Here is a 21,797-nt window from a genome sequence, read left to right on the forward strand (position 1 = left end):
TGGGGTTGGTGTGGTGGATGGAGCACCTTACACCTTGGTCCCCAGGAAACAGACCAGGTAGCTCACATCATGACAGACTGGAGGCCAAGAAAAGAGGCCAGAGTAAGACAGCATCCAAGGACATGTTCCTAGTGACTTTTTCCTCCAGCAAGGCTCCGTTTCTTACTTCTCATCCCCTACTGATAAAACCATGTTAGACTGTGAACCATCAAGGGATTATTCCATTTATTAGGTCAGAGTCCTCAAGATCTACTCTGGAAACATCATCACACTGAGAATTGCTTCACTAATTCCCGAGGCATTTCCAGTTCAGTCAAGCTGACAGTGAAGATTAGAACCAACGCAGAGAAGACAGGGTGTAGAATATTTAGAATATTTACAGACTGGGACATGGAGAAGAGAGATTAAAAGCTAGGAAGTAATCGGGGGTTTCATGATCAGACTTCAACAACTACAATGACATAAATGCCAGCTCGGAAACTGGCGACTTTTAAAACCAGTTAAAAGCAAGCATCTAGGAACAGATGAAACAGATTAAGTTGAGAGGATTTAGGCTGGAATTGAGAGCAGGGAGAATGGGTTAAGTGTGAAGAACTTGTTCAGGTTTTCTTTGGCTGCATATGGATGAAGGAAGAAGGCATCGCGTTTGAAATAGGCAAAATAAGCCCTCTCTAGGCTCTCAGTCCTCTGGCACCTTGACTTCTCAGCCAGAACAGAAAGCAACAAATGTCTGTGATTTAGAGATGATCTAGTCAAAGATTCTTTGTTATTATAGGAGCCGGAATGGGTCCCATCTTAGCTTATCTCTGCAGCGGATGATAACGTAAGGAAAGCTTGTTCCAGTGTTGGGATTGAGACAGTGGATAAAGTTTCGAGGAGCTGAGCAAGTTCAGTCTGGGAGAGAAGACAGCGGACGGGAGGAAGCAACCTATTGATTAGGTTAATAGATCTCGAAAGTGATATGCCTGAAATCCTCAGCAAAGTGTGCGACGGGAGAGCAACTGCTTTGCTCCTGACCTTGCATCGAAAGATCCCTAAAGAGTAAGACTTCTCTGTAGCCCTTTCTTGGTTATTTGTTTTTATTTGTAGATTAGAGTTTATCATAAAAGATTCACGAAAAAATAAAGAAGGTGGTGTAGAGTGGAAGTTTCCAGAGTTTGGACAAAGTTGGTTGATTTCCCCATCCCAATACTTAGTGGTCCCCATCTGAATTCTTTTTTTTTTTTCTGTAGCTTTGGAGCCTTTCCTGGAACTAGCTCTTGTAGACCAGACTGGCCTCGAACTCACAGAGATCCACCTGCCTCTCCCTCTCCAGTGCTGGGATTAAAGGCGTGTATCACCACCACCCGGCCTGAATTCCTTTTTATCAAATCCTTAATTCTGAGAAACAACTCTGAACTGGGAGGACCAGGAAACCCCAGTGGGCTCACACCTCACAGCTTGTGAAGGATAACATTTTTTTTCCCCATAAAATCCAAGGATTCTTGCTATCTTTTGTAAGACTAATAAAAACAATCCATGAAGTTCTTGCTATGTACCTCGAGTTCTCACAACAGCCCAGGGATCATATTTATTCTATTTTACACGGAGACCCAAAAGCCCTTCAGAAGGTATGGGCTTTATATTTGGAGTTAGGCACATAGGATTTGGAATGTCTATGCTAAGAGAACATATATTCAGAAAAATATTGTGTTTGAACAAAAACTTGGGCTTGATGTTTGGGGCTCATCCTCTGAGGTACACTGAAATTTGTCTGGGATTGGACAAGGTTACCCATGATTCCTCAGCTGGCTGTTTCCTCTCCCCATAGTTTCTTGTATACTGGACTCAGCGAATTGTTTGGGCGAGGTTTTATATCTGTTCCGCCGAGGCAGGACACCCACAGGAAGAAGTCATTTATCACCCACCAGGACTATGTGGCAGGAAATCATGTCTGAACAAAGCACCTTGAAAGGTCTTGAACTTAAACACGAAACATTCTTGGTGGGGCTGACTGAGCTTTTGGCTTTGTTCTGGGACTCAGGCTGCTTCCTTGCTTCTCAGGAGGTACCCAAAGGCTATTCAGCATTTCACCAACATGTTCACGGAACTACTGCCTTAAGAGAGCAGCTGGAAATACTTCCATCACAATATGACATAGTTGTGTGCGGCCTCCTTTTGAAATGGGTGGGCTGATTTTTCCAAATACAGTTTTTAAAATAGATGGAGACTGAAATTAAAGGAAAATAACTGTACCACATGCCCAGATATTTTAATTTTTTACTGTCACCCTCCCAATGTTGGCTGCGAACTCAAGGAATATTGGCTATCACCACTTTGGAAACCACTTACGATTATGGTGGTTTCTTTTCTGGAACTCAGGTTTATGCCACCCGTGCATCTCCCAAGCAATTACGATCCAAACAAAATACTGATCAGGAGGCATGGTGTGTCTGCAGATCTGTCTCAATAAAACAAACAAAAAAAACCAGATAAGTTTCTGAAGGGAAAGGAAGATTGTGGCTCTGGTTGCTCCTCATCGGCAGCTGGAAACTCATTTTAGTATGAATTTATCATGTGTGCAACAGCACAGACTAAAAGCAATTGGACCCTTTGAAACGTATTGAATCGCGGAATTAACCAACCTTAAAGTCTACCTCCTCTGGGATTTCTTGTTTTGTGAACTAATCAATTGCTGTGTTGTTTAAGACAGTTTGAATTAGGTTTTCTCTCACTAGCATCAGAACTAATGATAACCCAGGGATGTTGGACCTATGGATGCAATTAGAGCAGCTGGACTCAGAAGGATGGTAAAGCCACCCTACTGCTCTGGGAAAGGCAAGCAGTGCGCCCGTGTTAAGGAGTGGAAAATGAAAATCTGCCAGCCCCTGTTAGTGTGAATACCCAGATATAGAAACAGATGGGGAAGGAGTAGGCGGGGATAGAGGGAGGTGTTTTTGCAGGGAATAAATACAGTTCAGATTCACAGTGGTTCCACCTGGCTTGAGAGCAGTATTCTCTAAGTGCCCTTGAATCTCCTGGTGAGAGTCACCTTAGTTGGTGCATCAGGTCCACAGAAGCCCTGATGGGGCTTGTATTTTCACAGACCTTTTGGAAAGGCCTGTTATCAACAGCGACACCATGTGGTAACAAGATGCAAGAACAATGACGTTAGATTGCCTGGAATTTGAAGTCTTCAGGTTTGTGGAAGGTGGATTTTCTCTTCAGTATTTTGGATTTCTTAACCCTCTATTAGTTTTTGAAAATAGCGGAGAGGGAGCCTAGCTTTATTTTTTCTTTGGAAGCTCCCGGTGGCCTTGGCTTTTGCTATGTGTGCACTTTTGATATCTGACCTCTTCCTCCTAAATTCTTGGAGGTGTTGTGCTACCACACCTGTCTTAGGCGGTATTGAGGCTGAAACCCAACTGCTTTGCGCCTGCCAGCCTTCCACCAACTAAGCTACGTCCGCAGTTCCTGTTCCCCTCCAGGTTTAGATTCAGTCTTAATTGCACCTCAGTGGGCACTTATCCCTCCTAGCTATACATTATAATCACCTGGGGGAACCTTATAAACTCTGGACACGTGGGCCTCCTCACTCCAGAGATTTTGATTTAATTAATCAGGAGGCCCGCAGATCAAGTTTTCAAGGCTTTTCAGCCTTTCGAATGTGAAGCAAGGGTTGTGCTCCCCTGGCCCTTTGGTTCCTCTCTGTAAACTGTTTAGCCCTTTGCTAAACAGGCTTATCAGTGTCTAACACCTCCCTAACTAGACTGAGCGTCTTCAGTCGGGCAGCTCAGTACTGCATAGACATTTAAAAATGTTCAAGAAGATGAAATGTTATCAAGAAACGCTGATTGGGGTCCCCCAAATGTCAGCCTATATACACGGCTCTTCGACCGGTCTGGAGAGTCGAGAGCGCACAGATGATCCCCGGTAAAGGCTTGCAGTGAGCGCAAGCATCCAGTGATGGCGAGGCAGCCCGGGCTTCACTTTCATTTGCGACCGCAAAGTGTATTTCTAGCTTCTCACGAATCAAAGAGACTCCACACTGGTGACAAAGCGTCTACCCGACCAAGCGCCCGGGGGAGGGTCAGTGTGCTCACTGAGCACCCCGCCGCCGCAAGGCTGTGTGGGTGGGAAGCCCCGCCTCTATGCGCGGAGCCAATCATAGAGCGCGGCGCGGACCCCGCCTCCCCGGCGCGCCAGGTGGCTCCCCCGCCCCGCGGGGAGGCCATCGATGACTTCGGCTCGATTGGTCAGCCTCGCTACGCTAACGGTCGCGGAGGCGGGGCCCAGGCCGCGGGGCGGGCGCGCTGCAAGGTGCAGGCGGCTGCGAAGGTGAGTGGCCCTTGGGGTCGCCAAGGGCGTCTCGGGGTCCCCTCTCTAGAGCACGCCCCAAGGTGTCCCTCCGGAGTCTCGACCGTCTCCCTGACCAGCCAGGGCCTCCCGGGCTGCTAGGTGCGGGCTGGGAGTCGCGCGTGCAGAGGTGAGCGTGGAGCACCCTACGGGAGCCCGCCTGACACTCAGCGCAACTCGCTTCCCACTCCGTTCCCGGGGCTCCAGCTCCTGTGAACAAGGTGAGCCACCCGGTAGAGGAGGCAGGACCTGGAGCTTAGAATCGTACAGGCGCCAGCTGTGTTTGGGGTTACTTGGGGGTTGTCAGGACTGAGTTCGCTCCAGCTCGCTTTGTCGCGCTAGCTAGTGACAGCGATTTGGAGCAAAGTGCGAGATCGCGGAGTCAGGGTAGATGAGGATCCCCTCCCTCCTGTCAGACTCATTACAAATTCAGGGGGGAACTCCGCTTTTATGTAGAGTCCACATTGATTAATGTGAAAAATTACCACAAAGCCTAATCAAGGTTCCCATTGCCTTCAATCAATAAAGTTTGTGTGTTCACGCGACGGCTGGGGCGTAGAGAACGGAGGACAACCTCAGGTGTGGGTCCTTGCCTTCCACCTTGTTTGGAACAAAGTCTTGTTTTTCTGCATCCTACCCGGGCTAGCGAGGAGAGCGAGAGCATCCTCCTTCCATCTGTCCACGGGAGTGCTGGGATTACAGAATTCTCGATTTCTGTGGATTCTGGAGGTTGTATCTCCAGTTTTCTATCGGCAAGTGCCTATACCCACTGAGCCGTCTTTATTTGTAATCATACCTTTCAGCGCTGCAGGCGTCGGTTTCAACCTACATCGCATGGACTTTTGTTTTTACCCTATTGTCAAATACACATGCTCCCCCATCTTCCCTTGGGAAAGAAATTTGATGAGACTCCATGCTGCTTGCTGTGTTGATTATGCAGGGTAGGAAGGAGTTTTCCCGAAGTTTTTTCCTTCAGTCCAGGACAGGCCAATTCTGGCCTTTCTCGTCATCTGGGATGGAATGATCTGAGATGATCTCCAGTTCTAACTCCCTTTTTATTTCAGAACAGTAAACAACAAGTTGCAATATTATTGGGAGTTGTTTTATCTTTAATTTTTATTTTTTTATGCACAATCGTGTGCAGCTGAGCCTGAAGATGACCTTGAGTTCCTGATCCTCTTCAGAATGCTGGGATTACTGCCAAACATCACCACACAGAGCTAAAATTTATATATATATATATATATATATTTGAGACAGTGTTTCTTTGTGTAGCTTTGGCTTTCTTGGAACTAGCTTTCTAAGCCGGGTGGTGGTGGCACACACCTTTAATCCCAGCACTCCGGAGGCAGAGGCAGGGTCCCTGGTGAGTTCAAGGCCAGCTAGTCTACGAGAGCTCGTTCCAGGAAAGGATTGATAGCTACAGCAAAACCCTGTCTCGAAAAACCAAAAAAAAGAAACTAGCTTTCTAGACCAGGCCTTGAATTCACAATGATCTGCCTATCTCTGCCTCCCAGAGTTCTAGGATTAAAGGTGTCTGATACCTTGCCTGACTTCTGGCTTCTTTTTTTTCCCTTGAGAGAAGGTCTTGCTTTGTAACCTAGGCTCTCTGAGACTCATGATTCTCCTTTCTGAGACCCCAAAGTTGGGGATTATAGCATGTAATTTTTTTCCTTTTTAACACTTGGCTCCATTTGCTACATACTAAATAATTTCTATTCTTTACCCCTACTCCAGCAGTCTGAGGTGTTAGTTACACTCCTTAATGCTGTAGCTTCTGCCTTGGTCCTAGGATGAGTTTGTTTTCTTCCTGAAATTTCAGGGTTCCAAACCTGTGTTCTGTTAATAACCCGAGGCGGGGAAAAGACTACTGCAAAGTATTGGCATATTTGCATTAATAGGTAATACTTTCAAGGCTTTAGTTAATTTGCTTTATTAATTTGAAATGTGCTCTTGAGAAAGCTTACAGATTTCACTTTGACTCTTGGAAGAACAGGTAGAGAACTCAGGATGTTGGGGGACACTTGATCACAGGTGTAGACGAGTGCTGGACTTCCTGCTCTTACTTGAGAGTTCACAATACACTTGCGAGTAAGAATGACTACCCTTGAAGCCACCAATCAGAATGATAGATGTGGATATCCAGCACATGTTTCAACAAAGCAACGGGAGAAAGGATAAGAGAAAAGGCAAGGGGAGGTCTTTGATGAAGAGCTTTGGAACGTTCTTGTTACTGCAGTTTTTTAGGCTTTGGTTCCATGGTTATCTGTTCCATGGATACCTGCCTTGTTAATAACACAAGACCATTTTTAGTGACAGGCTGAACATTTGAAGTCTTTTGCTTGTGTCTTTTTGAAACCTAGATCAAGATCCAGTTTCGGGCATGAGACTCATTGGGTAATCATTTGAGAGCAACTTGGCTGACCGGGTGTAAAGTTCAAGAGGACTCACAATGACTGAGGTATGTCCAATGTAATGGATGACTCTAGATTTTTCCCAATTTAGGGAGATATCAAACAAAATTTATTGTGCTAGATGATAAGTTATGTTTTTCTTCCTTTTGAGTACCTGATAATTCTGTCAAATAATATTGATAGTTTAACCTCAGTAAGAAAACTGAAGTTCCACAAAGTTAACTAGATAGCAACTCTGCCCTGCTGTGATGAGCTGGCACTACTCAGTACTCTTTGAGTATTTAGTTTTCTAATCCTTGTGATACTTTTGTGAGCTAAGTACTCCTCCTCCTCCTCCTCTTCTATGAAGAAATCAAAGCATAGAGGGATTGTTTTCCCCTGTTGTGTGTTGGATTATGTGCTAGCTTTCTTTTGGTTAGTATTGCCTTAGCTTTTTTTTTTTTTTTTTTTGTTAATGATTTGGCAAACCTGTCTCAAGTGGCTGACTGGGAGCTCTTTTGTTTATATAGAAATCTTGGATAGTAAAGAAGTATTCCCTTAGTGTTGACATCCCTGAGTTTGAGACATGGATTCTAAACCTTGAGGACTAGAGGCTTAGGGCTCCAAGCTTTCAAAACCTTTTAATGCCAGCCCCGAGCAGCTCCATCGAGAGCTCTGGAGCTGTGGCTCTTTAACCTGTGCTCTTGAACACTCCTCGTACCTGGGGCTTGCAGTTCTCACAGCCGCGCCTCCTGCCTTCAGTTCATCACAGTCTCAACTTTTAGAACACACCACTACCTTTTGTGGCTTAACATCTTGCTCTTTCTGCCCTTGGGTGCTCTCTGGAGCTCTTCGGCTGCTTTCTTGTGTGGTAGTTCTGGTCATGTCCTTGGCTCGCAGTGGCTCAGTGGAATTTTTCACTGACTCTTGTCTTAGCTCTTGGTGGCTTTCAGAAACTTTTTAACTGTTTCTGCCAGAGCTAGAAGCTTGGAAATTTTGTCTCATCTTTGTGTAACCAGTTTAATCAGGTCTTTCTGTGATTAAAGTCTACAAGTAGGCAAGAACAAGTAGGCAAGAGATCGTTTGAGAGAAGACTTTATTGAGCTTAATATTGCAACATGGGGCAATGAAGGCTCATAGGAGGGAAGCCTCCTGACTGACTGATTAAAACGGCCAGTTTATGTAGCTGGAAGACAGGCCTGCCTTGTTTTGATCTGGACTGTAATTTTACCAATTTTGGTGATTTGTGCTGTTAACTTGGCAGAATCTAGACTCACCTGGGAGACTGGCTCTGGGCATGCCTGTGGGGAATAATCTTAATTACATTAATTGTGGTGGGAAGCCCACCTGAGCTGGGCAATGTCCCTCCCTGAATAGAATACCGCATCCTACAAGCAGAGAAAGGGAGCGGAGTAGCATGCTTACATTCAGTCCTATTTTCTGACTATGGATTCAATGGACCAGCTGCTTTAAGCTTCTGCTGCCTTTGCCTTGCTGCCATAATGGATTATACCTTGAACTGTGGGTTAAAATAACCCTCATCTCTCTTAGTGAATTTTTTGAGAAATTCCTTAGCTGACCTAGAACTTGCTAAGCAGACGGGGCTGGCCTCAGACTCAGAGAACTCTGCCTGCCTGTGTCTCCCAAGTGCTATGATGAAAGGTGCACACTATCATGCCCATCAACGAGTTGCTTTTAAAATCATATCACAGGCGTTACACACCTTTCATCCCAGGACTTGGGGCAGGGGCAGGCCAGGGCTACATAGTAAGACTCTGTCTCAAAAGACACAAAACAAAGACTGTTTACAAATCAGATGAAGGTATTTACTTGTTTATTGTATGTGCGTGCCCACATGTTTATGCTACTGCACTTGTGGAGATCAGAGGACAACCTGGTTGGACAAGTTGGTTCTTTCCATCTGCCTTATGTGTCCTGGTTTCACGGACTCAGGTTGTTAGGCTTGGCCTCGAGTGCCTTAACTCACTGAGCCATCTTGATGGCCCCTAAGTTGCTTTTGTCAGAGTTTTTATCATAGCGCCAGGAAAAGAAACTAAGAGACCAATCATACTCCACAGCTGCTGCATAATTGTAGGTCTGTTGATCACAAACCTTATATCTGCACCAACCGTATCCTCTACTAGGAACCATTCATAAGCCATGTGTCGTACCAACCACAGCTTCTTTGCAGACTCTGGGGAGGTGCTCCCTTCTGCATCCTGAGTGAGAAGAGCAGTGGAGTGGTCAGAATCATCTAGAGTTAGCCAAGTGTTTCTTGCCTGGAGTGCAGTCTTGAATAGCCTTCTGAAGCTGGGTGATTTTTAGAAACAGGGGTTGACACTTTAACAGCGTACTGCCATGGTCTTTGCACTGAAAATAGTTTCCTCAGAGTGATTTGATAATAGCTTGACTGCCCTGATGATAGTTCAGGTTGACTTCAAAGAAATTGATTTATTAGGAGTAACTCCCTACTCAAGGCAGCTAGGCACAAAGAGTTTGACAACGGTCAGTTAAGAGGTGGAGTGGTTCCTTGCTAACTAAAGGGAAAATTAAAGGATGTTTATAATAAAGACCTATCATTAGTTTAACTTTTTTTCTTTTTTTTTCCAAGATGGTTTCTCTGTATATCTTTGGCTGTCCTAGAACTAGCTCTGTAGACCAGGCTCTGCTGTGGGATATTTGATCACACTGTGAAACCCGAGATTGTTTTAATAAAATCAACTTTGAATCAGAGGGTGGAACAAGCAAATAATTGACAGACATTAGTCATGGTGAGTATGCAGGAGGCAGGAAGATGGATAGAGAGATGCATAGGAAGTATGCATAGGGAAGGTCAACTGGTTGCTTCTCAGCCTCTCTGAGCTAGCAGGTTTTCATGCCAACATCTGACTCCCAAGTCTTTATCGGTAAATAAAATAATAGAGACTTAGTTAAAAACTACATTTCATGGTAGACTATTGCAGGGCCTCGGCCACAGATGGAAGTTAAAATATCAGTGGATTCAGATGCAGCCACCAAATTGACAGAAAAACAACACTCTGCCTCCAGAGTGCTGGGATTAAAGGTTATGTACCACCACTGCCTGGCCAACTTTATTTTTTTTTTCAAGACAGGGTCTCACGTAGACTCTGGTGGCCTTGAACTCGCGGTGTAGTGAGGATGAACATTGAACTCTAGGCCAAAGAGGATGTTGGATTCCTTGGAGCTGCAATTACAGGTAGTTGTGAGATGTCTAACATGAGTGCTGTGAACCAATCTCAGGTCCTCTGGAAGAACAAGTGCTCTTAACTACTGAGCCATCTTTTTAGTCCCAGCAATATAGTTCTTAACTGAGCACACTGAGTAATGGGCCAGCCCCTATGTGAATATCTATAGGTCCCCCTGTCTAAAATCCCCAAGGTCCTTTTGTTTGAGGAAGGTGTTATTTTGACAGTGACTCCCATAATCTTTTTGCCTGTTGTAGGTAATAACTTTTTTTTCCCTCTCTTTTATGTCTTGGCTGTATTTATTTTGGCTTTGCTCTAAAAAAGATGTGAACTCATTGTATTTGGTTACAGAAAGATTTTTATTAATTAGAATAAAATGGTTCTTGACCTCTTGTCAAGGATGCTGTCGTAGGGTTTCTATTGCTATGAAGAGACACCATATCCTTGGTAACTCTTTTAAAGGAAAACATTTAATTGGGGTGGCTGACTTACAGTTCAGAGGTTCAGTTTATTCTCATCATATGGGACATGGCAGAGTGCAGGCAGACATAAGTAATGGAGCATAATGAGGAAATACTGGACCAAAGCAAGACTGAAAACCTCCTGGGCAAACTCTGCATCTCCATATCTGATATCAAAATGCCCTTCAGATCTCTAACTCCTTTTAGCTTTGTTGACTGCAGCACACTTTTTTCTCTTGGACTGGTTCTTCTCCCTGTTAGTAACTCTCTTCAGCAGATACTTCATAGCCCTCTTCTTCTGTCCTTGACTCTAGAACCACCTGGTCGAATCTGCCAAGTTCTGCTGTTTAGTGGTGCTGAAACATGGCTTCCTCATTCAATTACATCTTCATCAGCTTTGTCTTTTACTACCAAGCTTGGCTCCTGAAACTCGCTCTGTAGACCAAGCTGGCCTCAAACACAGAGATCTGCCAGCCTCTACATTCTGAGTGCTTGGATTAAAGGTGTGCACCACCACACCCAGCTCTAAGCTTTTCTTTAATTCCTTTTCACACTTTGGAAACTTGGCTGGGTGGGATCTTGCCCTGAGGTCACCACTCCCTTTATTCCATTTTTATCTTATTTTTAAAGGAATTTTTAAATTTTTTAAATTTTTTAAATTTTGTGTTCATTGGTGTTTTGCCTGCATGTATTGTGAGGGTGTCAGATCTTGGAGTTACAGACTTTTATTAGCTGTCATGTGGGTGCTGGGAATTGAACCTGGATCCTCTGGATAAGCAGCCATTTCTCTTAACTGCTGAGCCATCTCTTCAGCCCCTTTTCTATTTCTTAGTCTGTTTATCTCCTTGACCACAGAATTTAGCTTGATTCTACTTCCTGGTGCCCCTTTTCTCAATCTGTACATTTTGTATTTTTATTTACTCAACTTGCTCCTTTTCATCATAAATCTTTATCAGAGTTAACATTAATAACCACATGATAGAGTCTATATAGGCTGTTTGGAGATATCCTCTGCTAACAGAATTAATCCCAAACTCTTCATTTTAGCCTCAGGCAGGCTCTTCAGACTGGGGCAAAAAGCAGCCACGTTCTTCACCAAAATATCATAAAAGTGATCTCTAGGCCACATATTAATTTCCTTTAATATAACCTCTTGAGCCAGGCCTCCACAGTTCATGCCTTCCCTGCTTCTAGTAATATGGCCCATTAAGCAATGCTTAAAGCATTCCACTGCTTCCCTAACCCAAAGTACCAAAATCTAAATTCCTCCAAACAAAATCATAACAATACCCTAGTCTGTGGTACCAACTTCTGTCTTAGTTAGGGTTTCTATTGCTGTGAAGAGACACCATGACCACAGCAACTCTTATAAAGGGAAGCATTTAACTGAAGGTGCTTGCTTACAGTTCAGATGTTCAGTTCATTATTGTCATGGTGGGACTTGGCAGAGTGCAAACAGACATGGTGCTATAGATGTAGCTGAGAGTCTGAAATCTTGTAGGCAACAGGAAGTGGTCTGAGGGATTGGGCATTGCTTTGGGGCCTATATGAGACTTCAAAGCCACAGTGATGTACTTTCTCCAACAAGGCCATACCTACTCCAACAAAGCCACACCTTCTAATAGTACCAGTCCCTGTGAGTTTATGGGGCCATTACTTTTGAGCTACCACAGATGCTTATTAACTGAATGATTTAAAACTGAAAGTAGTCTACATTTTTAAGAGGTAGAAAACTAGTATCCACTCTACTCTCTGGTCCTCTTAAATTTATCTTTAACTTTGGAGGATCTCATTTACTTCTGTCAAGTGCCTGAAAGTACTCTTCAGGATATCTTGAGAGACTGAACAATCTAGAAGAGGGAAGTCAGGCTCTAGGTTAATAGAGAGCCTGTTTCTTGGTTCATACTTTCCCTGAGAAAGCTCTTATAAGTCACAACTTTAAGCTGGAGTGGCTTTTGTATTTAGTATTCATTTAGTATTCCTCAGCTCTTGAGTTTTATTAAATATCTACAGAAGAAAAGTAGCTTCTAGTTTTCTCTTTTAAAGATAGGATCTCTTGTTGCCCAAAACTGGCTTCGACTTTGCTATGAGGTTGAGCCTGAACTCTGTTTCTCCGGCCTGTACCTCCTGAGTGCTGGGACTATAGGCTTTTACCATGCTACAGCCCAGCTCACTTAGGCAGTGCTGGGACAACAACCCAGGACTTCGTCTGTGCTGGGTTCTCTAGGGGGCAGAGGAAACCCTGAGTGAGTGACGCCCTGAGTGAATGTGTATTTTGACACGAGCAAAACCTGTTGAGTACTTGGAGATTGAATGGCCCATGGGACAGAAGTGCCTCTGTTAGCCATGTGGGCCAGGCTAAAGGGGGATGGCAAAGCTTTCCTCAGATGTTAAGAGTTGTAATGACTGGTTTTGAAAGATTAATCAGTGTGTAATGAGTAGTAACTGGGGTGTCCTCTACATATCCTTACAGGCTGAAACGGCTTACCTACAGCTACCCCTTTCCCCTGTGCTGTACCTAATAAATGCTCTGAGGTTCCAGGTTGTGGCGGTAGTACTAGGGAACCCCACCAGATCCTAGCTTCATTGAATGCATATCTATGTGTCTGTCCTTTATTTCCTCACTGCCCCAGCCAGGTTTCCAAGACTCAAGTCGAGTTGAGGTCAAGGCAAAGCTAACTACATTTCTAACCCACTTCTTTTCAAGGACAAATTTCTCAGCAGATCTATAATGCCTGGTTTATATGACATCTTGGAATCTGGAATAATTCTAGTAGTGACAGTATCACCATCTTCTCCCTTCTTGACATGGATGGTTGATTTGCTGCTGCTTGTAATTACTGTGCCTTCTCAAGGATCTTTCCTGACCTGGTCCATTCTCCCTTCGTACTTCCTGCTAGCTGGGAACAGAAGTTTTCTTTGTTTTTGTTCTTTGTTTTTCAAGACATGGTTTTTCTGTATAGCTTTGGTGCTGGTCTTGGAACTAGCTCTTGTAGACCAGGCTGGCTTTGAACTCACAGAGATCCGCCTGCTTCTGCCTCCCAAGTGCTGGGATTAATGATGTGTGCCACCACCGCTTGGCCTCAGTTAGAAGTTTTAAGTTAAGCAATTTCCAGATTCTATGATGCTAATGATATGACCTTTTTGCCACTAGAAAATTTTATCTCTGTATCAAAGAAATTGAGGAATCCCCCTCCCCTGCCAAAATGGCAGTCTTATATTGCAAGAGTGATGATAAAGTAGACTATGAACTTTTTTGTTTGTTTTTATTTTTTTGTAGGCCAAACAGAAACTCTTCTTCCTAGTTTCTGATCTACTAAGAAATGAAGGCTGCCTAACAAAGGGATCCTGGTCCCTCCTTGTATACCAGTGAATGTGAGCAGTTCAGAAGCCTCACAGCCCTTTCAAAATATCTTGGGCATGGTGGCACAGGGCTGTAATCCCAGCACTCAGAGACAGATTCTCTTTGAGTTCAAGGCCAGCCTAGTCAAATTCCACATAGTCAAGACAATATACAGAGACCCTGTCATTCTTATATATAATTTCTCTCATTCATTTTTATCAAAAACTAAAATGCTATATTTCAGAGAACAATGTAAGATAGGATTTATTTAACTAAATCTTCTATAAGCATGTTGTCTACGAAGTAAAAATTTTGATATTTGCCCTGTAAAAAATAGTGGATTTTTCTTCTTTTTTCTTTTTGTTTATTGGTTTTTTGTTTGTTTGTTTGTTTCGAGACAGGGTTTCTCTGAATAGCTCTAGCTGTCCTGGAACTCACTTTGTAGACCAGGCTGGCCTCAAACTCAAAGGTCCACCTGCCTCTGCTTCCCAAGTTCTGGGATTAAAGTTGTACACCACAACCACCTAGCTGTGGATTCTTTTAAATAGGATTTTTGGGGCAAAAGTATTAAAAGACATTTTAAATATATGTTTGTTTTGTGGCAGGTCTCTACTTAGCCCTAGTTGTTCTGGAACTCACTGTGTGGATCAGGAAGGCCTTAAACTCATAGATTCAATTGTCTCTGCCTCCTAAGTGTTGGGATTAAAAGTATGGCACCACATCCAGTAAATATAAATAAGCATGAGGCTTAATTAAGAAGAGAGTCGCTGAGGAGAAAGTAAGATACACCTGAACACATGGGTGTGGGTTTGTCTAAGAGAGTGTGGCCCTACATATAATTCCTTTAACTTTGTGTTTAAGAATGACTTTGAAATTCTGCTCCTCCTGCCTCCCCCTCCCGAGTCCTTGGACACGCTAATTTTATGCAGATTTGGAGACTGAGCCCAGCATTGCGTGATAGAGAGGCACTCTACCGGCTGAATTACATCCCCAGACTTCTTTAACGTCTTTTCACTTAGGGAACTCAAATTTTTTTATCGCCGATCTTTACTTTGGATTCTACAAAAGAAACAATGCCTCTAGCAGCCCCTGAAGCCCAGGACTCCAGTCAGTTATTAAACAGATTCCTGATTGAAAAACAGGTAAGCTTAAAATAGTTTAGGTCACTGTTTCCCAAAGTATATGCCAAAAGAATGCTAGATGTACACATAGAAAATTCTGACATGGTTTTTTTTTGCATTTATTTATTTTTGTATATGGTATGTATACAGAGATCAGAGGAAACCTTGCAGGAGTTAAGATTTTCTTTCTCTCTTATGAATCTCAGGACCAAACTTGGCCTGTCAGGCTTGGTAAACTCACTGAACTTCTTGTTGGCCTGAAATTTTGACTTTAAAGATTGGTTGGTGGGATTGTGAGATGGCTCAGTGGTTAAGAGGGTGTACTGCTCTTCTAGAGGACCTGAGTTCAAGTCCCAACACCCACATCATGCAGCTGCCAACTACTCGTAAGTTCGGCTCCAGGGAATTCAACCCCTCTTCTGGCCTCTGCAGGCACCTGCTCTCACTTGAACATACTATCCCTCACTCTACTCCACCCCCAAACAATACATAAGTACATATAGTTAAAAATGAATCTTTTAAAAAATTGAATAAATTACTGAAGAATTCTAGATTAAAGACTGTCAAGTATCTTTATTTCTTTAGCACCCTCAATTTTATCAGTCTCCAGGAAGGTTTGACATATGGTCTAGAGCTGAAGTTACAGGCAGATGAAGCACCTTGACATAGGTGCTGGATACAGAACTCAGGTTTCTTTAAGAGCATGTATGTGCTCTTCACCACTGACTATTTCTCCAGGTCCCAATTTTCAGTGTGTATGAACTGTTACTTTATTCTTAGACACAGACTAGATCTTGGAAGATGGCTTAGTGAGTAAGGTTGTTGGTTGTGTAAGCATGAGGACCTACATTTAAAACCCCAGAACCCTGCACAGTCTGGTCATTGTGTAGCATAATCATTTTCCTTTGGGCTGCCAGCTCACAAATAGTGACATGGAGACTTATTATTAATTATGAAAGCTTGATCCTAGCTTAGGCTTGTCACACTAGTTCTTATAGCTTAAATCAACCCACTTCCTTTAATCTGTGCTCTGTCATGTGGCTTGTTATCTCTTCATACTGCCCATGCTGATTCCTCCTTGTCTGGCTGGCAACTTCTTCTTCTTCCCAGAGTTCTCTCTCTGCCTGGAAGTCCTTCCTATACCTCCTGCCTAGCTATTGGCTGTTCAGTTTTTTAAAAATATTTTAATATTAGACAAAAGGGGAAATGTAGTGATATTTCATTTGAATTTTAATAAATAAAGCTTACCTGAAGTTCAGAGAATAAAACAGCTGTACTGGTCAGCCTTACAGACCAGGCAGTGGTAGCACACACCTTTAATCCCAGTAGCCACACTAGTTTGCCATAGAAACTGGGTGGTAGTAGTGCATGCCTTTAATCCCAGCCCTAGAGAGGCATGTAAGACAGGAGGAGACAGCTCCTAGTCTCAGTCTCATTCTGAGATTCCTGGAGGAAGAATCACCATTTCAAACTGAGGTAGAGGTAAGAGCCAGTGTCTGGCTGTTTTGCTTTTCTGACCTTCAGGTTAAACCTCAATTTCTGTCTCTGGGTTTTTATTAATCATACTACAGAGACCCACCTGCCTCTGCCTCCTGAGTGCTGGGATTAAAGGCAGGTGCCACCAAGCTCGGCTGAAAAAGATGAAATTCTTAAAAATTTGAACTTGAATAGAAATGAAACAACTTAAAAACCTTTAAAGGTGGAGCTGGAGAAATGGGTCAGTGGTTATGAGTGCTTACTGCTCTTGGAGAGGGCCTGATGAAATACCCAGCGCCTATATCAGGTTGCTCACAACTGCCTGGCACTCCAGTTTTAGGGATCCAGTGCTGTCTTGGCTCTTCACCTATGTGGTTTACATAAAACTTATTCAAGCACACACATACATAAAGTAAAGATAATAATCAAGTCTTTAAGAAAAACCTTTAGCCAGGCAGTGGTGTCCCAGCACTCGGGAGGCAGAGGCACGTAGATCTCTGTGAGTTCAAGGGCAGCCTGGTCTACAAAGTGAGTTCCAGGACAGCGAGTGCCATTACACAGAGAAGCCCTGTCTTGAAAAATCGAATCAAACAACCCCAAAACTTTAAAGATGTATAAGTAAAACCAGGCTTTAAAAAAAGTTGTTACCTATATGGTGCTCACAGCTGTCTGTAACTCCAGATCCAGGGGAATCAATACCCTCTTCTGGCCTCTTCTGGCTTCAGGCATCAGGCACAGACATACATGGAGGCAAAACACCCATACACATACCAAAAAAGAAGATATCTTTGTTAAAATAATAAAACTCCATATTGTATTGGCACTGAGTAGATTTTGGGTACCTGGCCAGTGTGCAAAAAGCAAACAATTAAGATCTTCAGTTCCAGGCTCTTTGTGTCTTGGAATTTCCTGTTCATCTTGTTGGGCGTCTAAGTCAGACGATGATAGAGATGGTAAACCAGTATTTGCTCTGCTCTGCTTTGCTCAGCCTCAGGAGCGAACAGTCTCAGCTGTCCCACCAGCTCCTTTTGTCTCCGTGCTATTGTGCTGTTGTGGTTCAGAGTCGTTTGGACTTCCTGAATGGATAATTGAAGTTGCCGTGTGTGATACCCATGTTGAGGTGACTGTTGACAGTAGGTCTCATCTCTTTGATTTTTCTTGTCTTTGTTGTCTTCTTCTCCATGCTGTCTTTGGTGAAGAGAGCCCCCATAGAATCATGGTCTATGACCCCAGACATAGTCTTACTGGTCTGTCTTGCTCTCCTGAACCGTAAGTGTTAACAACCTCCCTCACTTTTCCCTGTGCAGGAGGGTTTGGAATACTGTGGTTGACACCCATAGGATCTTGTGTAATGATGTGGGACCCTTTACCTGGGGTAGGGCCTGAGTTGTTGGGCTTTCGGATCCCTCCTTTTTCCCTCAAATCTCACTGTTCTGGTAATTGCCTGGAGGATCCCCATGAGATGGATATTATCTATAATGGTTACTTTCTGTCTTGAACTGGAACTCCACAGGGCCTGTAACACCTTCTGCTTCCCCACCCTCTTCGTTAACAATATCAAACCTGAGTTTCTACTTCCAACACTTCTTCAAAGGTTCTTTTTGGGATTATTCTTCTTTATGGCAGTCTGTTGATGAAACTATATCCATGTCTTACAGTGAGCTGATTTACCATCCCTTACTGCTGCATGCACAGCTGCCTATGGTGCCCAGCTTGGTGTCTGAGGGTGCGGAGGTAGGGGCAACTGCGGGGTCTCTCTGTCTTGCTATTCAGGGTTGAGGTGATGGCGATTGGGGCAGGCTCTGGCAGCTGTGATTCCTTTGAGGGCAGGATGGTCAGGAGACTAGAGGCCTAGGTGTGGCTGCTCAGGGGTCTCCCTGGACTGCTGTTACTAATTGTAATGGTTGATCAGTCAGCAGAGGACGTATATGAAGGACCACAGGGCTTGAGGGCATTGAATGACTGTATGCTGTGTTCACAAATGCCTTCTTTGCCTGCTCTGGGATTTGGAGATGGCACCTTCAGAAGCAAGCAAAGGGACTTCCTGAGGTGACTCAGGCTTGTCTGAACTCATGGTAAGCAAGATGATTTCTAGGAACTATCCATGAGGTTTCTAACTATTACAGTCGAGCGAAGTACAGAACATTGAGGGGCAGGCTATGGGAGAAGAGAAGGCAGCACCAGCGGTGGCTCCTTCCAGTTGTGCTTGTTCAGTGGGCAAGGACTGGGAGGGGGCAGGCTCAACTGAGCCCCTTCTGTCAACTCACGAAAGGATTACTTAGATATTAAATTGTAGTGGAAACAAGATGGACTAAAAAGCCAATGTTATTCTATGTTGGTGGAGATGGGAGGAGAGAAGCAGAAAGGGCGCAGCTAGGGACAGTTCTGTGACTGGGACCCAGCTGGTGACGCATGTTCCATTTTTACTTTCTGAGTCTTTTTCTTCCCTTTGGTATTTGATAACAGATTTCACCAACTGTCTACCTTCCGTCTCTACTTTTCTCGTTTGTCTTTTTCTTGAGCTCCAGCCTCTGCTTGTATGTGTCTTTGGCATCTTTGTCTTTCTTTTAATGTCCAGCTCAGCAAGCAGTTTCATGGTTTGTTTGTATGCTGTGCATTTGAGCAGGTCAGGATCATCCTCTACATCTGTAAGTTTTCCTCCTCAGCTGCTGCCTCTTAACAATGCCTTCTCTTCTGTCTGAATGACATCTAGGGCTCCCCTAGCCACTTGTCACACTGTCCACAGCTTCAAAGCTTTCTGTGCACCAGCAGCAGCATCTCGATTTCAGTCAGGGTGTACCGGTGCTATACAGCTGCTAAACCTCTCTTTTATCTCTTTGTCTGTCACTTCAAGAATAGCTGGAAAATCTCAAATGGGTCCACATTAAAGAGAAACCTGCTGAACAGGGCAACCTTTCAGTTTGTTTTGGATGTAGAACTTCTATTTGTTTAGCCTTACTGTAGAAAATCATACAAGCCTCCTCTGCTACCTGCCCAGCGCCCCACCCCTTTGGAAGCTACCCTATCTCTGAAGCTGCCATTTCCCAAGTCCATCCTCTACATGACCCTTGGTTTTCTTTTTTTCATTGTTGTTAAAAGGATACTTGTTTCAGAGTGACTAGTTTTAGTTTTCAGTTGTGTCCTTTGAGTATGACCTGACCTTATTCAATTAGACTTATCTGTTTCACTGAAATCACAAACTTTCTGTTGTTTTTGTTTTAATTTGCCCACTAAAACTTACATGTGACTATTTTGTATAATGCAATAATTAACTCATTTGCATACTTCTGTTGCTGATTTTAATAATAACAATAAATCTTTTAAAATTATATTTGATCTAATCACAGCTTTATGCCTATCATACTTGAAATGGTCTTAATAAAATGTTATATTAAGCCTAGGCATGATGTACATCTTTCATTTCAGCACTTGGGAAGCAGAGGCAATCATATCTCTTTAAGTTCAAGACTGGCCTGCTCTATATTGCCGGTCCTAGTCCAGCTAAGGTTACATAGTGAGACCCTGTCTGAAAAAATTATGAGACCATTTGAGCTCTTGCTGGTCTTCCATAGGACCCTGGTTTAGTTCACACCATCCATGTCATGGGGCTCACAACCACCTCAGACTCCAGGGGCTGACACTTTCTTCTGGTTTCTGCTGCACCTGAACTTAACATGCTGACATCTACATATAGACAAGCAAGTGCATACATCTAAAAATCAAGTCTTTTGGAAGAAAGGTTCTTTTCTGAAAACATAGGAAAGTAATAAAAAGTTCTTCTTCATATCTTAAGTTGTCCTTTTTTCTGTACTGTGATTATAGCAGGAGGAAGCAGAATGGGAAAGCATAAATGGGCTGTTGATGACGCATGGCTTCAAACCTTTGTGTCTAGTCAAGAGAACCGACCTCAAAGGTAACTAGATTCTGCTCTTGCTCTGTTAGGTACAAAGCTTTATTTTTCTTGGAAAAATGTTTATCTTAAAATGGTTTTACCTTCTCTCTGCTTTTACCGTTTCTGTATATATATATATATATTACAATGTAGATCTCATCGTTTTTGACAAACAATCATCACAAAGAATGAGGCAGAATTTGAAAATGTTGATGGAAGAAACAACACGTCAGCAGAACATGATCCGGGAACTCATAGAGACGAACCAGCAGCTTAAGTAAGATGGTGGGAGTGCCCCTGGGCTTGTCTGTGTGCATTCTAACATAACTCCCCTGAAGAGGGTCCTGAAATTTCATTGCTCTTATTTTTTTTTAAGATTTACTTTTCTTCTTACGTGTATGAGTGTTTCTGTCAGCAATGTATATAAGTGTACCGTGTGGGTGCCTGAACCCACAAGTTCAGAAGCGGGGGAAGAATCAGGTCCCTGGAACTGTAGTTATAAACACTATGAACCACCATGTGGGTGTTGGGAACTGAGCCTGGGTCCTCTGAAAGAGCAGATAATGCTCTTAACTGCTGAATCATCTCTCCAGCCCCCTGAAATTTCATTTTTATTAAATGTAAGACATAAAAATATTTTTACAAGTAAGTGAGCAAAAATTAAGTAGATGACTTTCAGTAGCACTTAGCATTGATATGTAATGTTACCCTCTATTTCTTCTAATACTTTCTCTTATGAGGAAGACGAGATTGGGTGTGTCGGGCATGGCTCCAGACTGTTATAAGATAGAAGTGTTGAGGCTGGAGTACAGTTCAGTGCTAATTATGCTATTTTTTGATTCTCAGCATCAAAGCAAAGTAAAATATGTTAAGAATGTGGAGGCATTTTGGAAAGTAAGCTGTTATATAGCATGTACGATCTGATTTAACACTGAGGGAAGGAATTGTCTCTTAATTAGAAGTGAGCTTCATCTAGAACAGAACCGAGCGGCACACCAGGAACAGCGAGCCAATGACCTGGAACAGATTATGGACAGCGTGAAATCCAAAATTGGTGAATTAGAAGATGAGTCACTAAACAGGGTTTGCCAGCAACAAAATAAAATTAAAGACCTTCAAAAGGAGCATAAACTGTTACAGGTATTGTATTGACTTAGATATTTTCTTATTTGATGGTTAATACTGAAAGTTCTTTATAGTCCCAGGTCGTTTCCATGTCGCGTCTTGTCTGCGGCAAAGGTCAAGGAATCCAAATGCTTGAGGTTAGATTGTTAGAGGAAACAATTTACATTAGCATAGGGTGGTGATCTTTTCTACTCAGCACCTCATTTTGAGATTCATCTATGAGGCTGCATGTTATAGTTTCATGCATATCTCAAAAAGATGTGTGTGTGTGTGTGTGTGTGTGTGTGAATGAATATATGCCACATATGTATGGGTGCCTTTGGAGACCAGAATAGGGTGTTAGGGCCCCTGGAATTGTTGTTAGAGAAGCTTGTGAGCTGTTGGATGTGGATGCTGGGAACTGAATTCACATTCTCTGGATGAACAGGAAGTGCTCTTAACCACC

The 21,797-nt window shown here is 43.3% G+C and overlaps 1 protein-coding gene across 5 annotated transcripts in view; it reads left to right on the forward strand.

The window, feature by feature from the left end:
* Positions 1-1,022: 1,022 nt before the first annotated feature.
* Positions 1,023-21,797, forward strand: part of Cep70 (centrosomal protein 70) — a 56,182-nt gene continuing 35,407 nt past the window's right edge. Inside the window, exons 1-6 of one of the 5 annotated variants that reach the window (XM_085689604.2) lie at positions 1,023-1,041; positions 6,699-6,796; positions 14,758-14,880; positions 20,158-20,248; positions 20,381-20,504; positions 21,187-21,367. In XM_085689604.2, the coding sequence (XP_085545730.2) occupies positions 6,788-6,796; positions 14,758-14,880; positions 20,158-20,248; positions 20,381-20,504; positions 21,187-21,367 (528 nt within the window). In that variant the 5' untranslated portion in view covers positions 1,023-1,041; positions 6,699-6,787. Of the gene's footprint in view, positions 1,042-4,226; positions 4,318-4,338; positions 4,557-6,698; positions 6,797-14,757; positions 14,881-20,157; positions 20,249-20,380; positions 20,505-21,186; positions 21,368-21,797 lie in introns of those variants that run through there. The other 4 variants (XM_085689603.2, XM_048416837.3, XM_048416840.3 and 1 more) reach the window with 4 other exon arrangements.

Source organism: Myodes glareolus, chromosome 4 (genome assembly GCF_982192425.1).
Source record: "Myodes glareolus chromosome 4, mMyoGla1.1, whole genome shotgun sequence".
NCBI lineage: Eukaryota > Metazoa > Chordata > Mammalia > Rodentia > Cricetidae > Myodes > Myodes glareolus.